Consider the following 24,113-nt stretch of genomic DNA (forward strand, 5'->3'; position numbering starts at 1 on the left):
TGATACGAACAGACACTGAGATTAGGCAGTTGCTCATACCAGAAATAAAAAAGAAAGCACTACTCATTTTTGGCTCTGGGACCACAATTTATTAAACAACAAATGTCAAATCATCAAACATGCAACTATGAAATTGGAGAAAAGCAGCTTCCATCTGCTGCGCCAGGCACATAAGGCAAAATTTTCAGGGCCCACTTGCCTGGCCTATTATTATACCGATTTGTGCAGCGGCAAAAGCAGTGGCATTTGATTCCTATAGTTAGGATTGTATCTCAACTGCCTGTGAAGATACTTAATCACCTTCTTTTAAGACAGATATTTTCAGCCTGATCTTTTGCTTATTTTATTTCAACATAAAATGAAAAGCTCCCTGAAGTCTTTTGAGGGACAAAAAAAAAAAGAAAATATGATAATATGTAGGAAAATGTTAATTGAAAAATTAATAAGGGCACTAGAATATTGTCATTCCTATTTTTAGTCTATTGTATTAATTACTAAAAACAAGTTTAGTGATTAAAATGGACATCCTCCATCTTAGGGAATCAAAAGTGCTTCCTCAAAAATAGATTCTTATATATAGCCTTATACACAATGACAGCTTGGGCATCACACCAAGAATTGGCTCTGAAGGTGTTAAGAGCTTATTAGCACCTTGTAAAAGGACCCGGCTCTGTGGGAATTAATGGACATGAGATGAATATTTCTAGGATTGGTTCATTATTTATTGATAGTTTAGAATTAGAATTCTGGACTTAAGAATACATTCCTTATTTCAGATTCAAAATTAAATTCGAGCTCATGCTCCGAGTTGATGGCAGAGCCTGGTCCAGAATCCAGATTTTCTAAAGTCCAGACTAATGGTCTTTCCAAAGATCCATACTGCTATTAGAAACTCTGTTTACTCTTTAAGGCTGGCTTCACAGTCTCTTCTGAAAAATAAGTACAAATTACACAAAGGCACTATTGACTGAGGAAAATCTAATCCCAAAGGAAATAGAATGTTTGGAAAGTGTGAACTGTGAGGAAATGTTAATTACAATGGCGTCAAAAAGCAATTTCAGTTCAGCTGGTTATAAAGCCAAGTACACTTTCACTTGCCCATTTCCCCCCATTTTGTCAACTACAGGGACCAAGTGATGGTAAAAACAATAAGATACAGATCAACCACATGTAATTAAATGTAGAATATTTGTTGGTTTTGTTTTGTTTTCCCCAGCAGAGTTTCTTTTGTTTAACTGATGCCAGAGATTGTTAACGGATGCAAGAGGTCCTGAAAACAGTGGTGGCTCCTGCAAACCAGCTTACCTTCAAATATATACTGTGAAAATGACTGTGTTTTAGGAAGTCTTTATGTATCTGAGGTAATCTCTCGGCCAACAGTGGCCCCAATGCTGTAGGGAGAAATGGGCACAAATGCAACCATGTCTCTAATGACTGGTGGCCACCTAGATCAGCTAGAGATACTGAGTTCCCAAAACATTACTGTTACTTTTCCTTCCACCTTTCCATCCAGATGGTAAGGTCACTCATAAAGTGAAATAAAGATGAACTACTGACTCTGCCCATAACCTGGCATGTATTCTTTGAATTCTCTTCATCCCTTCTTTTAAGACAATGCCTGGCAGGTGCTCTGTACATTTATTGACTACTTTCAGAACAATACAGGAATAATGCTGGTGCTTTAAGATAAATGTCTTCACAGTAAATAGTGAAATCAGTATATACCATTGTATTCAGTAAGTTAATAACTCCTTCTAGCAGAGAAAAACTCAATTTAGTGGTTCTTAAGCTTCTCTTAACCAAAGCATATACCTGAAAGGCATCGAGGAATCAAGGAAATCCCGCACATTGCTGTCACCTTTCATAAAGATGTACACCCACAAAATGGGCACAACTCTTCTACTGATTAGAATTTCTTTTGCATTGTATTTTATGAGCTCTCTTTCTTGCAGTTACTGTTTTGACTTCCCACTCTCACCAAAGGTACAGATTATACAGATTGCACTGACATTCTGCCCAAGAGACTAAGAACCAATCAACCAAACAAACAACTACTAACGATGTCATGGCATGTTTTGCTTAATAGGTTTAGTTGGGAAACTCCCTTTTTCATTTCAAAATATAGTTTCTTAATATATTAAATCACCATGAAACAGTGGCCATTTAAAAACCTAAAACCTTCAAGTTGATATTAAACTTTATTTAAAAGAACTTTATTACTATTAGCAGCTTTGTTCAGAAAAGTTGTGTTTGAAATCAAAAATGGTAAAATTTACATTTTTCTAGCCTTATAATACAACTAACTCTAAAATAAGAAGGCAGATTATTAAACACACAAACTTTTAAGTGAAGTTCAAAAGAAAATATCTCTATGTTCTGACATATAAATAAGGAACAAGAGCAAAACATAGGTTTACTTCCATATTAAAAATGGAGATATTCTTTGATACAATTAAGTCACTTTTTTGTGTAACACGTAATATATTTTAACACAGATAAACTTACTTCCTTCTCTGGAATAAAGGCACTTGGTCCTCTTGTCAAAGGTTGAGATACTCGGATTCTTTTATCCTATTTTTAAAAGAAAGGTTTTGTGTTAATGGTGACTTTCTAAGAAAAGTTAAATTGGTACAAATTTATTGCTGAGGTACTAAGACAAACTAAATAAACAGAATTATGTAAAATCAAAATAAGGGACAGGTCTCAGATAACAAAAATCCATAGGGCTAATGAGGTAATGGGGCAAGTTCCTCAAAAAGTTAAAAACAGAACTATCTTATGATCCAGCAATTGCACTAGTGGGTATTTACCCAAAGAATACAAGAACACTAATCCAAAGGGGTACATGCACCCCTATTTTTATAGCAGCATTATTCACAATAGCCAAGATACAGAAGCAGCCCAAGTGTCCATCAATTGATAAGTGGATCAAGATAATGTGGTATGTACATACAATGGAATATTAGCCACAAAAAATAATGAAAATCTTGCCATTTGCCATAACATGGATGGAGCTAGATAGTAAAATGCTAAGCAAATTAGGTCACTCAGAGAAGACAGATACCCTACGATTTTACTTCTACGTCGAATTTAAGAAACAAAGCAAACATGCAAAGGAAAAAAAATGGGAGAGACAGAAAGAGAAATAAAGAAACAGACTCTTAACTAGAGAGAACAAACTGATGACTACCAGTGGGGAGGTGGGCAGAGGGATGGGTGACATAGGTGATGGATAAGGAGTGCACTTGTGATGAACATCATGTGATGTACGAAGTTCTGAATCACTATATTGTATGCTTGAAACTAATATAACACTTGTGTGTGTGTGTGTGTACACACTATATAACCAGTTAGCACATTAACTGAAATTAAAATAAAAACTTAAAAAAAAAAGATAATGGGGTAATAACCTCCTCCTCCAGTGCTGGATACACAATGCACTTCCAAATTTCATTTCCCTCAGTCATATTCTACAGCACCAGAGATTTTTAGCTCATATTTGACAAGACTAAAAACTTTCGATCTCCATAATAAAATCATATCTAATAGTACACTAGTGCACTAACAGTGCTCAATCTGAAAGCTCCAGGAAAGGTTGAATTCAGAGGATTACACACAACTCCCTAAAATGATGACCTGACCTGTGGGGTTTTTTCCTGAACAAAATAGGAACAAACATATCTAATATAAAGTTTTGAAGCTTTAAGTAAGAAAACTGTACAAGCTGGAGAAATAGAGGTTAACTTAATGTAAGAAATGGAGAATATAGCAATGTTTATTGTTCTACTTGCTACTCTATTTAAGTGGTAGATCACTAATGGCATGTTTGAGTGTTAGATTTTTTTTTTTGAAGTTTTTAATTTTTTTGTTAAATTTTTTTAATTAAAAAATATTTTGGTTATCCCCATTTAAGTGTAATATCTATAATGTCGCATCAGTAGAGAAGATATTTGCAAATCAGATACCTGATAAGAGGTTAATATCCAAAATATATAAAGAACTCATATAACTCAAAAGAAAAAAAAACTCAATTAAAAAAAATGGGCAGAGGATCTGAATAGACTTTTTTTCAGAGAAGATGTTCAGATGGCCAAGAGACACATGACAAGATACTCAACAACCCTCATCATCAGGGAAATGCAAATCAAAACCACAATGAGGTATCCTCATACCTGTCAGAATGGCTAAACTCAAGAACACAAGAAACAAGTGTTAACAAGGATGTAGAGAGAAAGGAATTCTCATGCATTGTTAGAGGGATGCAAACTGGTGTAGACACTGTGAAAGACGGTATGGAGGGTCCGCAAAAAATTAAAAATAGAATTACTCTATGATCTAACCATTCTACTTCTGGGTATTTTTCTGAAGAAAAGGAAAACATTACTTTGAAAAAATACATACACTATGTTTATTGCAGCATTATTTATAATAATCAAGATATGGAAATAGATTCTAAGTGTTCATGAATAGATGAATGGCTAAAGAAAACATGGTATACTATATACATAAAATGGATTACTTCTTAGCCATAAGAAAGATAGAAATCTTTCCATTTGTGACAACACGGACAGACCTTGAGGATATTATGCTAAGTGACCTAAGTTAGACAGAAAAAGATAAACACTGTAGATTTCACTTACATGTGGAATCCAAATGATAAAACAAATGAACACACAAAACCAAACCAAACTCCTAGATAGTGAAAATAGACTGGTGTTTGCTAGAGGCAGAAGGGTAGAGAGGTGGGCAAGCTAGTGAAGGGGATTAAAGAGGTACTAACTTTCAGTTATAAGATAAGTCACAGGATTATGATGTACAGCATGGTGACTACAGTCAATAATATCGTATAGCAAATTTCAAAGTTGCTAAGAAAGTAAATCTTAAAAGTTCTCATCACAAGACCAAAACAATGTGTGAGTGTACATAGTGACAGATGGTAACTAGACTTACGGTGGTAATAATTCTGCAATGTATACAAATGTTGAATCATTGTGTTGTACACCTGAAACTAACATAATGTATGGCAATTATACTTCAATAAAAACAAAACAGAGACTATGCCATGGTTTACAAAGATTATAAAGAATGCTTGGAAGACTGAAGAGCATGAGAACAGAGGTCTATTGGGAAAGTAGTATGTTAAGCTTTAGATGTCACCAAGCCCTCCTCAGGAAACTTCTAAAGCGAGGAAGTGACTCTAAAATGGTTCCTTATCCAAAATGGGCAATATCTACTTCACATGGCCTTGTTTCCGGCCATAGCAGACTAGACCAACCAGCACAGAAGCTTATCTGCAACCTATGGGTGCCCTGATGCAAAAATTCTGCCCAAACACAACTGAGGGTAATTCACTGGACCATTTAAGATTCTAGAGTTAGGGACATCTGGGTGGCTCAGTAGTTGAGCGTCTGCCTTTGGCTCAGGTTGTGATCCCAGGGTCCTGGGATCGAGTATGGCGTCAGGCTCCCCTAAGGGAGCCTACTTCTCCCTCTGCTTATTTCTCTGCCTCTCTCTCTTTCTATGTCTCTTGTGAATAAATAAATAAAATCTTTAAAAAAGGAAAAGATTCTAGAGTTACTATAGGTGTATGAAACCAATGCACTCTGATAAAGAGAAGAGCAACAACATAGCACTCAGAAGGCAGAGGCAGAGAACACAGTAAAGCAGCATTAGAAAAGGCAACAATAGATAACTGCTTCTAAGGGCAAAAGCACCAGTGTTTCTAGGGAGTCCCTAGAGGAAGTCAAGTCTAATCATGGGCTCTCCTATGTCTTTTCCTCTTTTCCACCTTCACTCCTCTCTCTAGAAGGTAACCGGAATCCTTGTTGTTCCTTAAAATCAAAGAGCCTACCAAACACAAAACAGTTATTCCAATCCCTTATTTCAACAAGCAGCAGTTACAAAACAAACTGACAAATGCAGGCAGCTAGGGCACACTCAATGATTTTTTTTTTTTTTTTTGAGAACTTGATCACCTCTGATAGACTCAGGGGGTACAGGGCAAGCAAAACAGAAAGGGTCCCTGCCCTCATGAGCATGGCACATAATCTCCATCAATTTTCAGAATTCTATCAGAATAAATATATTGAATAATGATCATCTAAACCTGCTCAAGTGTCAGAAAGAACTAGGCATTTAGGTTGTATTTATAAAGGGATGACACATACATCTTTAACCTACTGGTCAAATATACTAGAAGACTCTATGTAAAAAGGAGTAATTTAGAATTTCTAATATCGGCATTTCCTGTCTACATCAACCACAATCTAGTTTAACCCAGAAAAAAAATTTAGAAGAAAATAATAGATTTCTTCCTCTGCTACCTCTGTGAGTTATAGAAAACAAAATTTTAAATACTCTCTATATGATATAGCCTAATGCAGTCATATGTGAAAAGCAATTTCCTTGATGATGAATCATTTCGAATGAATAAAATAGTTAAGAGAAACTGATTGTGAGGACCTATCACAGGTTTGAGGAGGAAAATGCCAATAGGAAGATAAGTGAAGGTTTTTATTTATATTTATAAAAATATACGTGAAATGGAGAGAAAATACAGGGAGCAAAAAACTGAAGGTGTACGAAGGGCCTCTGGGAGACAAAGAATGATGCATTAATAATATGATTTGTTTATAAAAATCACTATTTGATACATTTATCAATTGAATACATCTTTACATGCTTGAAATTATTATTTTGCCTACAAAAATATTTTCTGGAACAGATGTTTAAATCTGAAATACGTCTTCATTACAAATGGAACAGTGTGCTGCTGTACTTCAAAGAACGTAATATCTCTCTTCGTTTTGACCAATTGATAAGAAGCAACAGAAACTCCATTTCATTTGTGTCGACATTCATTTGGTCATTTAGTCAGCAATAATTCATGGGGTATTTACAACATGCTGGATACAAATAAGGACTAGCCTGGCAGAAATGCATGCAACCAACCAACCATTCCGCCTCTGACATACCTCAGAGCAGATACATACACTAGGTGATATGGGAAGACATCATTTTAACTATTGCCACTTAGTCATTCCTCTTTCATTGAACATTAAAGTTATGTCCAGTTTTTATTATTATAAATAATGCTGAGTATCTTTGTACAAAGAGATTTTGTACAAAGGACAGGTTTTACAGTATTTAGAATAGATTCTTTAGGAAGAATCCTAGATGTGGATATCCTTTTAGGTCATAAGTATCTTTAGAGTTCTTGTTGCATGCTGCAAAAGTGCTAACAAAAATGTTTTACCAATTTTATTTTCATCAGCTGAGAAAATGCCCACTTAACCCATTCACTTTTATTTTATTTTTTTTAAAGATTTTTTATTTTTTATTTTATTTATGAGAGAGAGAGAGAGAGAGAGAGAGAGAGAGAGAGAGAAGCAGACACAGGAGGAGGGAGAAGCAGGCTCCATGCCGGGAGCCTGATGTGGGACTCGATCCCGATCCCAGGACTCCAGGATCACGCCCTGGGCCAAAGGCAGGCGCTAAACCGCTGAGCCACCCAGGGATCCCCAACCCATTCACTTTTTTTTAATTTTTTTTAATTTTTTTATTTTTTTTTGTAAATTTTTATTTATTTATGATAGTCACACACACACACACAGAGAAAGAGAGAGAGAGAGAGGCAGAGACATAGGCAGAGGGAGAAGCAGGCTCCATGCACCGGGAGCCTGACGTGGGACTCGATCCCGGGTCTCCAGGATCGCGCCCTGGGCCAAAGGCAGGCGCTAAACCGCTGCGCCACCCAGGGATCCCCCATTCACTTTTAAAAGTGAAAAAAAAAAAAAACATCCAAAAATGTGATGGGAACTTTTCATGATACATATTTGAGGTAAAACTTCTTATGTAGAGATGTGTCATATAGTCAATACAGTTTTTTATAGAAAACAATTTTTTAAATAATATAATTCTGGGAGTGACATAGCCCCTGGGCCGAAGACTAACACCAACCAACCAACAAAAACATCTCCGGTGGGAAGTTAACTGCAATAGCCTGGGGGGAGGATGATGTGGCCTGACTTAAGAGAGCTGCTTAAACACTAAAAGGAAGGGAAAAGTTAACAGCATTGCTTTTTAAAGATTTTAAGGTATTTGAGAGAGAGACAGAGATAGCACATAAGTGTGTGTGTGTGGGGGGGGGGGGGGGGCAGGGGGAGAAGATCTCATGACCCTGAGATCATGACCTGAGTTGAAACCAAGAGTCAGACACTTAACCAATGGAGCCAACCCTGAAAACTAACATCATTTTTAAGTTTTGCCATCATGTACCCTTCTTTGCTTAGGTTTTTAAAATGGTGCCACTCCTGAAATAATCAGCCTACTTCCTGCTTCTGTAAAAGGAGCACCTTTTTGGTGAGGATTCTACTATTGTTTCAGCTGCTTCATATAGTTATAAGAATATAAACAAATATATTTGAAAAATAAAATTTAAAAAGTGATCAAGGCAGCTCACAAATTCTACTATGAATTCATCTTTCTAAGTTCTTTTTTTCCCCCAACTACGTTGTTGGTGTATGTTTTGAAAGTTTAGGTCAAACCCAAAAGAAAGAGGACGGCACCATATCCCAAAGATTCATCTTAAAACCATAAGCTGAAGTTCCGTTCTCCTGTAATACCCTGTAACACCTTTCCTCAGCTTTCATTTCAAATCCAAAATGTCCAGGAATGAGTTCCTACTTCATTCATACCCTTGATTAACAATCTGAATCTCTAGACCTGTGTTGCCTTGTACGATAGCTATCGATCACATTTAAATTAATTAAAATTGAATAAAGTTAAAAGTACAGTTCCTCAATCACTAGTTGTTGGGGCCAGGCGGGAAGGGAAACTCCTCAAGATGGCGGATACGCCAAAATGGCTGAGGTTCCTGTCACCACCTCCACTTGGGAGGACAGCTTGAGCAGACCCTTACACCTCTCCTTTGGACTTCCCCAACCGAACCCAATGCCCTTCAAACCCCAGAGGAGGAAGTCACCTTTGACTGGTCGAATTGCAATCCTTCCTTTGCATATGAGCCAACCAATAGGAAACCGTTCTGCCTTACAACGTTATGTAAACCCCCTACCACCTTGTCTTGGCGCGACTTCCTCGACTCACTCTCTTTCCCCCGTGAGTCGTGGAACCTCGCCCGAGGGTGCCTGCAATAAAATCTGTTCTTGGACCCTCGCTTGCCTTGGCGGTCTCATTTCCATCTAGTTACTAAAAAACTTAACACTAGTCACTGTTCCTGTGCTCAGCAGTCACATGTACCCATGGCTACTATAAAGGACAGTGGAGACTTTCCCATTTGCTAACACAGAAGGTTCTACCAAATGGCACTGTTCTAGACTCTTCAATTTTAAAAAAAAATCACATCTTAGGCATTTTAGTGTTTTTTTTAAAATGATAAATGATTTCTCCACAGAATTATCAGTTTGATGATCACACATACTAATCCCATAATCAAGCATTTTAGCGTCATTGCGGAAATGCTCTCAACGAAATTAAGAGTGAGTCCGGATAAGGGCAATTCAGGAAAAACAAACCAACAAAATCAGCCAGTTCCAAGAATCCTTGTCTCAATGTCTGCTCATGTAACAGTTTCCCGAAAAATAAAAACTTTTTTTTTCCTTTGAAAAATTTATGGTAAAAAACCCATAACATGAGATCTACCCTCTTAACAAATCAAGCGTACAGTACAGAATTGCTAACTGTAAGTACATTGTACAACAGATGTCTAGGACTTTTTTTTATCTTGCATAACTGAAACTTTATACCCATTGAACAACAACTCCGCATTCCCCTCAACCCCCAGCCCTTGGCAACCACTACTTTGTGCTTTTTATGTAAGCACACTTCAGATCCCAGCTGAGATGCTCCTTACGTAACCACCAGCTTTCTTGCCTCCTAGCACGATTCACCATGCAGATCTGTCTGCTGTGCAAGTCCACTCTTGGTTGCTTCTATAACATTGGACCACCCATCCTACTTAGTCTTTGACCACTTTTACATTTTTCCTGGACATCCCCTTAATTTCTTTCATTAATATTCATTCTAAGGGCAACCTGGTGGCTCAGTGGTTGAGCGTCAGCCTTTGGCTCAGGGTGTGATCCTGGAGTCCTGGGATCAAGTCCCACATGGGGCTTCTTGTGGGGAACGGGCTTCTCCCTCTGTTTATCTCTGACTCTCTCTGTGTCTCTCATGAATAGATAAATAAGATCTTAAAAAATATATATTCATCCTCTCAAGTGAGTATTCTCTTTCAGGGATTACACCTTCTTTCCACAAAACCAAATTGGCTGAATTGTGTGATAGTCCCTGTACTGGGGGGGGGGGGGGGGGGCGTGGAAAAAAAAGAACATGTGAACTGAAAATGAGCAAGGCAGGCAACTGACTCCTGAATCTTATATCTAGCTTGGAGCTCTTGTTGGCCCTTGGGTCTGGCTTTGGGGCATTCTGAGCTGCCTGTGAAGTCATCTGTTTATAATATTTACACCTTAAAATCAACACGTTTAAAACCAATGTTCTGGGGCATCTGCCTTTGGCTCAGGTCATGATCTCAGGGTCCTGGGATGGGGCCTGGCATGGGGTTCCCTGCTCAGCAGGTGGGTTGGGGGTGGGAGGGTAGAGGGGGGGTGGTTGTCCTGCTTCTTCCTCTCCCTCTGCCCCTCCCCCTGCTTATGTGCCTCTCTCTCTCATAAATAAAATATTTAAAAAAAAAATCTTCCACATCAAACCCACTGTCCCTTTTCACTTTCCTGTCTGAGTAAAATCACTGCATGCACCAGTGGCCCTGGCTCTAATGCCAAGTTATCTTTGACTCTTCATCCTAGGAGCCTGCATTCAACAGTTGCCAAATCCTGTAACTGCCTTTTCCCAACTAAATCTTTAAGTCATCCTCTCCACACACCCTCCTCAGCCATAAGAATTGAGAAATAGTTTCCCCTCCTAACTAGGAATAATGTCAATTCAACGTCTTAGCTTTCCTACAGGTGGGGAGGCTTTGAGAAGATAACACATAAAAAAATGCAAAGCATAATACATACCAAGGTCTTAGTTTTATTTTTCTTCTGCCAATTGTCCCTACTGTAAAACAAAACAAAATATCCCAAACTAGAATAGCTATATTTTCTAAACAAAGAGAACTCAAGGGTTGTTCTAGAAGTGAAAGTCACCTGTAGCCACAGTAATTTTGAGGAATAATACTGCCATATTTTCCTGTTTTTAAGTATAAAGCTGATACTTACTCTACAGAAACAAATGGCTTTGATCATACTAGCGAATCTTGTACAATGGCCTTGTTCTGCTTCTATGAAAATCTAAAATCCTGGGGTGCCTGGCTGGCTCAGTTGGTGGAGCATATGACTCTTGATCTTGGGGTTGTGAGTTCAAGGCCCATGTTGGGCATAGAGATTACTTTAAAAAATGAAAAAAAAAAAAAAAAAACCAAATTAGAGAAAATCTAAAATCCCAAAACTAGCCCTTGAGGGTTTTTTTTAGCTGCATTGTCCATTACAGTAGTCACATGTGGTTATTTCAACTTAGGCTAACCTTAAATAAAATAAAAAATTTAGTGCCCTAATGCACTTGTTACATTTGAAAGTGTGCAATAGTCACATGTGGCTAGTGAGGTCATGCTGCACAATGCAAAGCTAGGATATTTCTAGTCATCACCGAAGTATCTATGGTACAGCATTGCTCCACAGCATCACTTAATCCTGATTTTAGCAACTGAAATGATGCAAAATACAAAATGGTTAAAATTTCAGAAATGAACATACGCATAATAAACATGCATTAAAGTAACTTTAAGGGCATCTCAGTGGCTCAGTCGGTCAAGCAGCTGACTTTTGATTTCAGCCTCAGGTCATGATCTCAGGGTCCTGGAATTAAGCCCCACGTCCGGCTCCATGCTCTGCAGGGAGTCTGCTTGAGGATTCTCTCTCTCTGTCTCCCTCTGCCCTCACCTCAAATCAATAAATAAACCTTCAAAAAAAAAAGTACCTATAAAAATAAAAAAAAATGGATTTGCATATTAAAACTAGAAAACCAACAAGTTAACTATAATGACAATAATGTTGGAAGATACCATTCTTCGGAATCTTTATTTGGTATCAATGTTCAAATCACTATCTAAATAGAACAAAATTTCTAAAATGTTGACTTTATTGTTAAAAAATAAAAGGTTATAGAAAATTTTATGAAACAATTTTTTTTAAGTTTTTATTTATTCAAGACAAGAGTATGAGAGAGAAAGAGAGACTGAGAAAGCACGCAAGCAGGGGCAGGGGGAGAGGGTGAATCAGACTCTCCTGAGCAGGGGGCCCCAAAGTGACTTGGGGGCTCTATCCCAGGATTCTCAGATCATGACCTGAGCCAAAGGCAGATGCTTAACCAACTGAGCCACCTGGGTGCCTCAATCTTAAGAAACTTTAGACAATAGTAAATTTAATTGGGCTTTGTTTTCAAATGTCTTAGACAGTAGTCACAGGATTTGTTGAATTTTTTTCCATAAAATTCCATGATTTTAATCAAGAAAAGAAACTAGCTATAAAATAGGAACTAAGACTCTGTCAGTTATGTGTTCTAAGATTGTTTTACAAGGGTTGGAAGGTCAAGAATGCTACCATGAGAAAAGTTTCTTTTTTCAGATGTGTTATTATAGCTGAAAGAAATTATGCTTGAAATTCATCAGTGGAGGGATCCCTGGGTGGCACAGCAGTTTGGCGCCTGCCTTTGGCCCAGGGCCCGATCCTGGAGACCCGGGATCGAATACCACATCGGGCTCCCGGTGCATGGAGCCTGCTTCTCCCTCTGCCTGTGTCTCTGCCTCTCTTTCTCTCTGTAACTATCATAAATAAATAAAAATTAAAAAAAAAAAAAAGAAATTCATCAGTGGAGATTATGCCTGTTAAATCATTCATTATCTGCTAGAAAACAAAACACTGAAAGGATAAAGATTAATTATCTTTAGAAAACTGCTTCTTTTGACATGTAACAGCTAAGCAATTTACCAGATAACTTTATATAAATTAATCTCTAGCAAGTTAAGGATACTTGGAAGTCAGGAATTCTTAAAATTGTGAGTTTTTAGAGGTGATCAACAAATCACTGGGCCCTAAAAAGCTGACTACCCTGGAGAATTAGGTGCTGCACTTCCTGCTCCTAAATACTTTTAAATTATTAAATTTCATTTTTCCTTATCTCGCCAGTATCATGGGAAAGCAAAACACATGCACCTTCTATTTATTAAGATATAAAAACTGCTTATGAATTTCTCTCTTTAGGAGAGAAAAATATTAAATAATATGTACCATTAACTTTACATAGAGATAGTTAGAGGTTTTAAAATCTTCAACATATAAAAATTATGGCAAAACAGAAATTTGACTCCACTGTGCACAATGATCCTTTAGCTTTTTAGAATATCCTGAGGGGGCAGCTGGCTGGCTCAGGTGGCAGACCATGTGCCTCTTAATCTTAGGGTCATGAGTTCAAGCCCCATATTGGGTGTGGAGCCTATTTAAAACAAAACAAACAAATAAATCCAAGAAGGTAGTTTAATATCTTTGACATGGGTTTTTATTAAACATACAACAGTGACAAAACATCTTACATAATGAAACACATGCCCCAAACAAAATTTTTAAGTGTAACGATAAGGAAGCCAACTCCAATGATCAATACAAATAGTGCATTTCAGTTGTTGAGTCTCCTATTCTTCACAGGTGTCTCACACTTGGCACAAACCACTGCAGAAAGGCACAGATGGACAGGTGGCTCTATGCTATGAGATAATGGTGATGCCAACTTTTTGTTCCTTGACAGACAATTTCAGGGATAATAACTGGGTTTAGAGAAATTGGTGATATGACATATTTCAGAGAAAAAGGGCAAATGGAAAGGAACACAGAGATAAAAACTACCACTACCTCCATGAGAAAAGAACAGGCTTTAAGATTAATTATAATAGACTGGTAATTTTATGGTAAACTCAAATTTAAGTTTCTGTAATGATATGGAATATACATTATGGTCCCACCACCCCCAAATGGCCTAAAAGATAATTTAACAAAGTTGTGACCTCTCCTACACTAGATTAAAGTATGTATTGGCTTGCAGGATACTGGTAAAGTATGTATTGGCTTGCAGGATAACTGAGATCTAAGGCCATTTCATGAGAAAAGATCTGGTAGCAGAGAATGGTAACCGCACCAAGGATGAGAATCAAATCACTCCCAAATCTCTCCTATTACTTGGACCTAGGGTATGCAAAGAACCACTAAGCATCAGGAGCCCAACCAGGCACTGCAGGGTGTGGCAGAAATGCACTGATGCTCCCCAGGGCACTCAAAATTCCCCTTCACAGGTGAGAGATCCTTTTCAGCGCCCTAGACCAGGAGGGGACTCCTTTTAACTAACCAAGTGAAATGCAGCCTATCAAATCCTTGCAGCAACAACAGCTCCAACCATGGCTAGAGCCACTAGAAGAACAATGCAAAGACCTTTTTAATGGAATTTCAGTGATTCATTACCAACACATATTGACTAAAATTTTACCTACCTTGAAATCTCAGAACACTTCCACCAAAAGCAAAGCACTTATCCAGTGTATTTTTTGTAAAGATTTTATTTTTTTTATTTGAGGGGGGAGTAGAGGGAGAGGGAGAAGCAGACTCCCTGCTGAGTGGGGAGGCCAATGCAGGCTTGATCCTAAGACCCTGAGATCACGACCTGAGCCAAAGGCAGACACTTAACCGAATGAGCCACCCAGGCACCTCCTGCCCAGTGTATTATAGTAATTTCTTTACCTTCTCATTCCCCTGCTAAGCTGTCAGCTCCAGGTAGGCCTGGATAGTGCCTTGTTCACCTTTGAGTATTTTAACTTGATATAGTCTACATTGTGAGGCAAACATCTGGTCCAATTCTGAAAGTTTTATGTAATGATCATTTGAATAACAATATCTTTTTTGTTTATTTTTCAAAAAATGAGTTCCAAGAAATGAGACACCATGACTAAGTAACTCTCATTAAATAAACAAAAAACCTCAGTGTGCCGAGGTTTGCCATTTGCCTCGGTGTGCTGTTTGGTAGAACTGTTCGGTAAATTTGTTTTACCAGTAGTGGGCCTAAAGTCAGACAAACTCACCTACTGAATATGACTATCATTTAGCAGATATCAGTAATAATAGTGGCTATAGTAGATGCACTTAAGTACGTGAATATGAATGAGCCTCATCCCATCAATAAAATAATTAAACAGGTATATCTATATAGTAAAGGGTAGCTAATGAATTAAATTTGCACCGTAGTATAGCTAAATTTGTAAATGAGCTATAGTAACATGATTAGTAACAAATGATTCCCATTTGTAGTAACAAAATGATTTCCCATGATTAGTAACAAAAATCTCTTAAATGTATTCACTAGAACACATGATGAATTCTGTGCAAAATGAAGGCAAGTTTTTCTATTTACATACTGACCATGAATAGCAAACTTGTAAAAACAAAAGGACCACTAGCACTCTGTACAATCACAGAGTGACAAAACTTATATAAGTAGAAGTATTAAAAACAAATATGGGAGGAATGCCTGAATGTCTTGGTCAGTAAGAATCCGACTCTTGATTTCAAATCAGGTCATGATCTCAGAATCCTGAGATAGAGCCCCATGTTGGGCCCCACACTGGGTATGGAGCCTGGTTAGGATTCTCTTTCCCTCTGCCCCTCTTTGCTCACGATCTCTCTCGAAATGAAATGAAATGAAATGAAATGAAATGAAATGAAATGAAATGAAATGAAAGATGGGGCTAGGCTAGTCTTTAAACTACATGATCTTTAAACTACATGAGTAGCATCATACTACTAGCTAATCCTTTAAACTGGAAATAAATCTAAAATCCTGTTCATGTCCAAGGCCATCCAGAGGCAAGCAGCAAAGAACACAACCCTCTTTTTCACTTTCTTCCTAATGCCACAGAGTAGTATAAATCTATCAAGTTAGATTCACCTATATATTAAAAATCAGTGGTTCTAATTTGACAGGTCTTTCCATATACTGTGGAATTTAGATATGTTTGAACCAGCACTTCCTGACTCTGCCTTCCCTTTTTTGTGTCTATTGAAATTCTACCCATTCCTCCTCTAAGACCCAGCTCAAATACCATCTCCTTTGGTCTTTCCTCCACTCCTACCAATTCCCAAGTTCTGCTATGAATGTAAATCTATTCTTCTAGGGGTGCCCAGGTGGCTCAGTCGGTTAAGCATCCACCTTCAGCTCAGATCATGGTCTCAGGGTTCTGGACTGAGCTCCAAGTCAGGCTCCCTGCTCAGAGGGAAATCTGCTTTTCCCTCTCCCTCTGCTCCCTGATCATCCTTTCTCTCACTCTATCTCAAATGAATAAAATATTTTTAAAAACAAAACAAAAGAACCCAAAACCTGTTCTTAAGGTTCACAATTGTGTTTCTCTTTCTTGTAACTATTAACATAGGGTATTATCTTATCACTCCTTACAAATAAGAAGCTCCTTAAAGAGAAGGATCAATTTCTGATACAATATCTGTAGTATTACAGCACAGCAACATGAAAATAATAGGGTACTCGTATATACTTGTTGAACTGAACTAAGGAGACAAGAGTCTGGTACAGGCTCTTCTATCCTTTTTCCCTTCCTTCAACAGGGCAAAAGCATCCTGTTGACTTGAGGCCATTCTCTGTATTCTTATTGAGAAACAAGAGTAAGTTAAACTAACAAACACAGTGCTGGATATCAATCCATTCCTTCCTTGTACCCCCTGGTTCCCTATGGGACACTTTTTCCCATTTATTATATTTATAAAACAAGTAATATCTACAAATTCCTAAAATTTGTAATATTTTCTAGAAATTAGTAATAATGTTATTACATGCTGTAACACTAATCCTGAACAACAAAGGCTCCTATATAAGCTTTTCAGTGTTGGGCACTTCTTTTTTAGAGATGCAGAACTAAGAAATACACTTGCTGAAAATGCTATTAAAATTTTGGGCTCAAGCCCAAGACGATGAGGAGAGAACTATTACTCTTTATATCTGAGATAATGCAAGTCCATAATAACTACCTAAACTCAATACGAAAAAAAAAAAAAAAAAAACTCAATACGTCTCTATTAACATATAGACAATATACTTCTACCACCAATTATAGGATCTCTCCCCAAGCCCCAAAAAAGTATTAAGAAGGGCTTTACTTCTCTACAGTGTTTAAAGTTTTGTATTATGTAATAATAAAAACTCTCCTTGATTTTGAAAGTTTTTTATTAAAGTTAGGTCTTAAGTAGATTATAAGAAATTAAAATCGGGAGTTTTAGAAAGTAAGACTTCCATTAGAGACAATTCCAGTTACATAATATTCTCATAATAGTACATGGTCGATACTACTAGTCTTTTGGAGAAACAAAAAAAAAAATGCTATAAATGTAGTTCCCTTGTATATGAGGGAAACACGGTTTTGTTTTTTAAGGATGTACTTATTTTAGAGAAAGAGTATAAGGGGAAGGGGCAGAGGAAGAGGGAGAGGGAGGGAGAGTCTGAATTCTGAGAGCGGGAGAGGGAAAGAGTCTGAACATTGAGCCTGTTGGGAGGCTTGATCTCAAGACCCTGAGTTCACGATTCTAGCAAAAAACCAAGAACCAGACACTTAACCAACTGTGCCACTAGGCACCCCAGGGAAACATACTTTTAACTCAAATTTCTATACTCAGCATCTACCACCTAGGTTGTAACAAAATCAAAAGGCCTTTAGGTTATTCTAATGGAACACAGATTGCCAAGACAGTTTCCAGATCTTTCAAAACACAATGATTAACAAAATGCAGATCACTTGCTTAGCTTAGAGGAATCAGGAAAAAAACATTAAATACAATTGATTTCTGGAGATTGACAAAATGTAAGCATTTTAACCACTTTACACACTGAGTAGTAAAAATAACAAGAAACTCATGCTAATTTACGTTGAGAAAGTGCCTTTCACACAGTCTTGCAGGAACACAACAGCTGAGCAAATTAAAGTGTGTTTGATTTTACATTGAATTATATTTAACTTCAATTGTAATGAAATTTAAAAGAAAAACAAGTTTTTGTTTAGTTTTGAAAAGGACTGGTATGTTTTAATTTTTGCCTGGAATAGAAAATCTGATCTGAATAATTAAATAATAAAAAAAAATCTGATAATGAATTCTCATTAACTTCATTTCTATGAAGTTAGATGGTGTCAACCTCTAAATCTATAAAGAAGAACTACCAAATTGTGCTTTAATGTACACAGGTAAATTTAAAATCTATTGTAATCAGAATTAAAATCATGAGTTGTTATGTTCATTTTTTTTATTAAAGATTTATTTATTTGAAAGAGAGAGAGCATGCACTAGTTGGGTGGGGTGGCAGGGGGAGGCAGAGGCAGGGGAGAATCTCAAGCAGACTCCCTAACCCTGAGAGATCAGGACTTGAGCTGAAACCGAGTCGGATGCTCAGCTGACTGAACCACCCAGGTGTCCCCGTTATGCTCATTTAAATGGATGGTTTACAAACTTTTTGGTATCAGGACCTCTATATCAAAAATTATTGACCCCAAAAGCTTTTATGTAAATAATATCAATAATTATCATTTAAGAAATTAAACCAAAGAACATTTTGAAGTATTATTCATTTAAAAGTAAAAACAGGGGCACCTGAGTGGCTCAGTCGGTTAAGCATCTGCCTTCAGCTCAGGTCATGATCTCAGGGTCCTGGGATCAAGCCCTAGGTCCTGCTCCTGCTCAGCAGGGAGCCTGCTTCTCTCTCTCTCCCATGCTTGTCCTTTCTCACTAATAAATAAGTAATTTTTTAAAGTAAAAGCAGAAGTAATAACCCATTACATGTTAACACAAATGAATTTTTTGAGACTATACACAGCAGCAAAAAATCACTGAGAAGGGGAGCGTTATTTTACATTGGTACAATATCTGGCTTAATTAAAAGGAACTGGAGTTTTATATTTGCTTCTGCATTCAAACTATTGCTGTTGTGGTGATTGTACAAATGAACAAAATTGGCCTCAAAAATTGAAAAGGAAGGTGTATTTTAATAGCCTTTTCACATAATTTTGCACATTCTTTGGTACTACAACTGGACAGATGGTAGCTTTTAAAAGTTTGTTGCAATGTGGAATCTGAAACCTTATCAATAAACTTCTTTCTCTGCTACATTAAAACCCATTGGCTTAGCTTTTACTTTGAATTGATCATCTACCCACATATGATTTTATAAAGTTAATCACTGGTCATTTAGAAAGTACTGCTTAGGGGCGCCTGGGTGGCTCAGTGGTTGAGTGTCTGCCTTTGGCTCAGGGCATGATCCTGGAATCCCAGGATCAAGTCCCACGTTGGGGTCACTGCATGGGGCCTGCTTCTCCCTCTGCCTGTGTCTTTGCCCCTCTCTCTCTGTGCGTGTCTCTCATGAATAAATAAATAAAATCTAAGAAAGAAAAGGAAAGAAAGAAAGAAAGAAAGAGAAAGAAAGAAAGAAAGAAAGAATGAAAGGAAGGAAGGAAGGAAGGAAGGGAGGGAGGGAGGGAGGGAGGAAAGAAAAAAAAGAAAAGAAAAGAAAAGAAAAGAAAGGAAAGAAAGAAAGGAAAGAAAGGAAGGAAGGAAGGAAGGAAGGAAGGAAGGAAGGAAGGAAGGAAGAAAGAAAGAAAGAAAGAAAGAAAGAAAGAAAGAAAGAAAGAAAGAAAGAAAGAAAGAAAGAAAGAAAATATTGGCTTCCGGGCAGCCCCAGTGGCCCAGTGGTTTAGCACTGCCTTCAGCCCGGGGTCTGATCCTGGAGACCCGGGATCGAGTCCCATGTCAGGCTCCCTGCACGGAGCCTGCTTCGCCCTCTGCCTCTCTCTCTCTCTCTCTCTCTCTGTGTCTCTCATGAATAAATAAATAAAATCTTAAAAAAAAAAAAAAAAGAAAGTATTGGCTTCCTGAGCTTTGCAGGGTTTTAAAATACTGACACACTTAATATAATATTGAAAATAAAATTTAATACCACCACGGATCCCATTAGAGGCATCTGTAAGTACTGAGAAGTGGTCAAGCTCATGATAAAGGATACCAGTTTTCCAAAATTCTTTTCTCAGGAAAGCTCAAATTTTATCATTGGCAATAAGTTCTGTCAGTTGTTTTCCTTAAAGTGGCAGGCTCATTTGGTTAATTTCTGTGAAAATGTCTGCCAGATGCCCAAGTCTGAATAACCACCAGTCATTCTCTCACGTAAAAATGTGTGCAAAAAAATGATGAGTTTGGCTCACAACTCAGTGACATGTCTGCTTTGCCTGGATATAACCACTATATACCTTGACATGCAGAAGAGCTTTGTGTATATTCTCTATTTTGAAAGACAGACTTAAAAGATAAGTAAGCATTCAATGGTTGAGATGTAATAAAATATATAATCTCTACTGTCCCATCAAGAATATTCTTCAGTGAAACTGACTTTTTTACTGTGAATACAGGGTGGTGAGGAAAGCAGTGGTTACCATTATAGTGTGATGCCACTGCTCTGATTTGTGCTAAGGCCTAAAGGTCCACAGACCACACTTTGGGAACCACTGATTGACATAAATGTTTCCAATACACTCTGGTCTCTCTTTTAATTGTGTATCCTTATAAATGGTTTCAGTCATTTGCAAAAAGATTGCCACATTTTACCTACATATTAAGACAAGTATTAAGAAGCTCTTAAGAACAATTATGTTTTGTTTTTCTCATTACTACATGGTCACAGAACTTTCATGGAAGTGTTCATTTTCTTATTTGTAAAATAAATAAATCTTCAGTCAATAAAGTACATAAAAATGACCAAGGGGATCCCTGGGTGGCGCAGCGGTTTAGCGCCTGCCTTTGGCCCAGGGCGCGGTCCTGGAGACCCGGGATCGAGTCCCACATCGGGCTCCTGGTGCATGGAGCCTGCTTCTCCCTCTGCCTGTGTCTCTGCCTCTCTCTTTCTCACTGTGTGCCTATCATAAATAAATAAAAATTAAAAAAAAATGACCAAGAAAATCCTGTAGGAGAAGCATAATTTAGGAGGGGTGCTACCCCTACCATATAATAAAATACATTTCTATAAGTAAGAGTTCTGTTGACACATGAACAGATTCACAAACCAATGGGACATTCATAATTATGACTCAATATCCAGAAACAAACAAACAAAAAACTGGTAATTAAACCACACACACACACCCCTTTTACATGTTACAAAAACATAAGCAAAATCAGATGACAAATACTTGAAATTTAACACCAACAACAGTTAATTCTCTAATTGTTTAAGGAGCTCCCAAAAATCAAGAGGAAAAAAACAAAGCCGAATTTTAAAAAGGACAAAGAACAGGCATTAAAAGAAGAAATTACTCATAAAAAGAGAAAAGCAAACATTTTATTTCATGTATCAGACTGGCAAAAAGCCAAGTTAGGCAGCATATTATTTACTGACAAGACGATAAGGGAACAGACACTCCCCAAAATTGTGGGAATGCAAAAATCCAACAACTCTCAGGGACAGGAATTTGACAATGTCTAGAAAAATTACATTTGCACTTATCCTTTGACCCAGCAATCTCAATTCTAATAATCTAACCATCGATCGAGTCATAGAAAAGGATGAGAAAAATATCAACGTGTCAAAAATAACTTGAACCCAAATCTAATCAAGCTTTTAGTCCACACTTCAAATTAACAGGAAACAGAGGTTTAGATGCACAAATTAAAAGACAACATGAGAAAACATAGAAAACTATCCAGATGATGAAATATTCTATAGGACAACTGACCCAACTGGCTAAAGGCATGAAAAAACAACATGAACAACAAAAGAAGAGAGACTAATCTGAAGAGAGACTTCAAAGACAGCTTTGGTGGACCGAAGTCAGAAAAAGTCAAGTCTAAAAAGATGAAATGTTACGTGGTATCAGGCAATTGCCACTTTTGTTAGGTGTGATAGTCCCATCGTAGCTTTACAAGAATGCATTCATATATTTTAGAAATGCATGCCAATGTAGCAGGGGTAAGAGAAAATGGCTTTGAGATTTAATTGAAGTTACCTCAGCAACAATAACATCAGATTGATGAAGTAAAGTGGCAAAATCTTGCCAATATTGAATTTGGTGATGGCTTTCAGAGATTTGGTGTACTACTTTTTCCGCTTTTGTTATATAGCTTGATGTATTTTTTATGAAAATTTTCTTAATGGTGCCTAGCAATGCACCTGATGTGTAACAGACATTTAGTAAATGGCAATTATTAAAATAAAGTTTTGATAACTTCTAATACAATTTAAAGAAGAAAAACATGTCATGTATATTTAAACCTTACTAAGATTCAAATTAAACACTGATTTTTATAAAGAACTATTAATTCTTTCAAGAGATATTATCTTTTTAAAAGGTTGTTATTGGGGCACCTGGGTGGTACAGTCAGTTCAGCGTCTGCCTTCAGCTCAGGTCATGATCCCAGGGCCCAGAAATCAAGCCCTGTGTTGGGGAGTCTGCTTCTCCCTCTCCCTCTGCCTCTCCCCCTGCTTGTGCACTTTTTCTCTCTGTATCAAATAAATAAACAAAAATCGTTTAAAAATAAAATAAAATAAAATAAAAGGTTATTTAGAAGGTCTTGGGCCACATACTGGGAGTACAAAGACAAAGCAGAAGTGCTGACCTCAAGGACACATCAGGTAAATAAATACAGATGTACAATCACATTTCAACTTCTGGAAAAATGTTATGAAACCAACATTAGAAAATAAGTCATATTACAGATATATTATGTAATTTACAATATTTTTATAACAGAATGGTATTCATCTTAAATTAATCTGAAAACTTTTTCAATGTTCTACATTTTATATTCTGTATCAATGATCCAGTTGAGAAGACATACTAAATTCTAAAAACTTTTTTAAATTAAAAAATCAATTTTTTATAAGGATCCATATCGCTTTATAAGATTAAAAATCTTTATAATCTATTATTGTAAATGATTTTTCTAAGTCCTCCCAAAATGATGTATGGACTTGTTGTTCTCAGATATTTCTATAAGAAAAGTATTGTAGAGTTTTAGCTTCACCATTAAGGATTAGTAGGCCTATATATATTTGTGAGACTTCATTTTCCATAATTTATTTTTTTAGGGAGTTCATACAATCTGAACAGGTCTTCAAATACAGCTATTTCTTCACTAGAATGCTATTCCAAAAAATACATTTTTCTCTTCTAAAAGAAAAGTCATAGATCACCACTATGCCAAACATATGTACAACTATCCAAGTTTATGGGTTGGCTACTAGTTCAGGATGCTTCACTCAAATGGCTGGTTGGCGCTGGCTACTGGCAGGGGTGCCATGCCTCTCATCCACATGGGCTGCTTTTGCTTCCTCCAACTATGGCAACCAGGCTCTAAAAAAACCCCACAACCAACTGGGAAAGGTTGAAGCCACAGATACTCCCCATGAGTTTTTACTGATAGCTCTTCAAATCCTAATTTTACTTCTGAAAGCAAAGATTTGTAGTTTTCTTAGTTGCACCCCAGACCATCTTTGCTCCAAGATGAGTGTATTGGAGTGGGAACAACCCCATTCTTCCGGCACAATGAGGAGTGGTACCAACACCTAAAGACTAAGTTCACACAGATAAAGCACATTTCCAAACCAACAGAACTTGTCCAGTCACAGGTTTTAGAGGATTTAGAGACTAATCAAATGGTGATTTTATATTATGATCAAGAGCAGAAATGAACTTGGCAAAGTTAAGTCATTCTTACCCATCATGTAAATAAAGCTATTTTTAACCAGTTTGACTAGATGTGTGATTATTTAAGCAGCAGAATTTGGTTGGCAAATATTTGTAAATACTTTTAACATACCAAGCAGACGTCTGCATTTCAGACGTCAATCATTTTTTTTCGTATTTTTTAATGCTATTATTTGACTTCTTAGAGAAATAAACCAAAGTTTCAAATAAGGATGCTATATGGAACAGAGGCACTGATAAGCACTAAAATAATGCGTATTTCTATAGTGGCAAAACACAGAATACAGATTCGTAAGTCTTGAATGGCAATACTCTACAA

At 37.1% G+C, this 24,113-nt stretch overlaps 1 protein-coding gene across 2 annotated transcripts in view; it reads right to left on the minus strand.

Annotated features, from left to right (window-relative positions):
* Nucleotides 1-24,113, minus strand: part of SESN3 (sestrin 3) — a 71,631-nt gene that overhangs the window by 26,126 nt on the left and 21,392 nt on the right. Inside the window, exons 1-2 of one of the 2 annotated variants that reach the window (XM_077867514.1) lie at nt 22,453-22,573; nt 2,506-2,571 (exon numbers count right to left, since the gene is read on the minus strand). Coding sequence is in view for 1 of the 2 variants with exons in the window: in XM_077867513.1 (XP_077723639.1) it covers nt 2,506-2,571 (66 nt within the window). In the remaining variant the exon portion in view is untranslated. Of the gene's footprint in view, nt 1-2,505; nt 2,572-22,452; nt 22,574-24,113 lie in introns of those variants that run through there. The other variant, XM_077867513.1, reaches the window with a different exon arrangement.

Source organism: Canis aureus, chromosome 23, assembly GCF_053574225.1.
Source record: "Canis aureus isolate CA01 chromosome 23, VMU_Caureus_v.1.0, whole genome shotgun sequence".
In the NCBI taxonomy this organism is placed as follows: domain Eukaryota; kingdom Metazoa; phylum Chordata; class Mammalia; order Carnivora; family Canidae; genus Canis; species Canis aureus.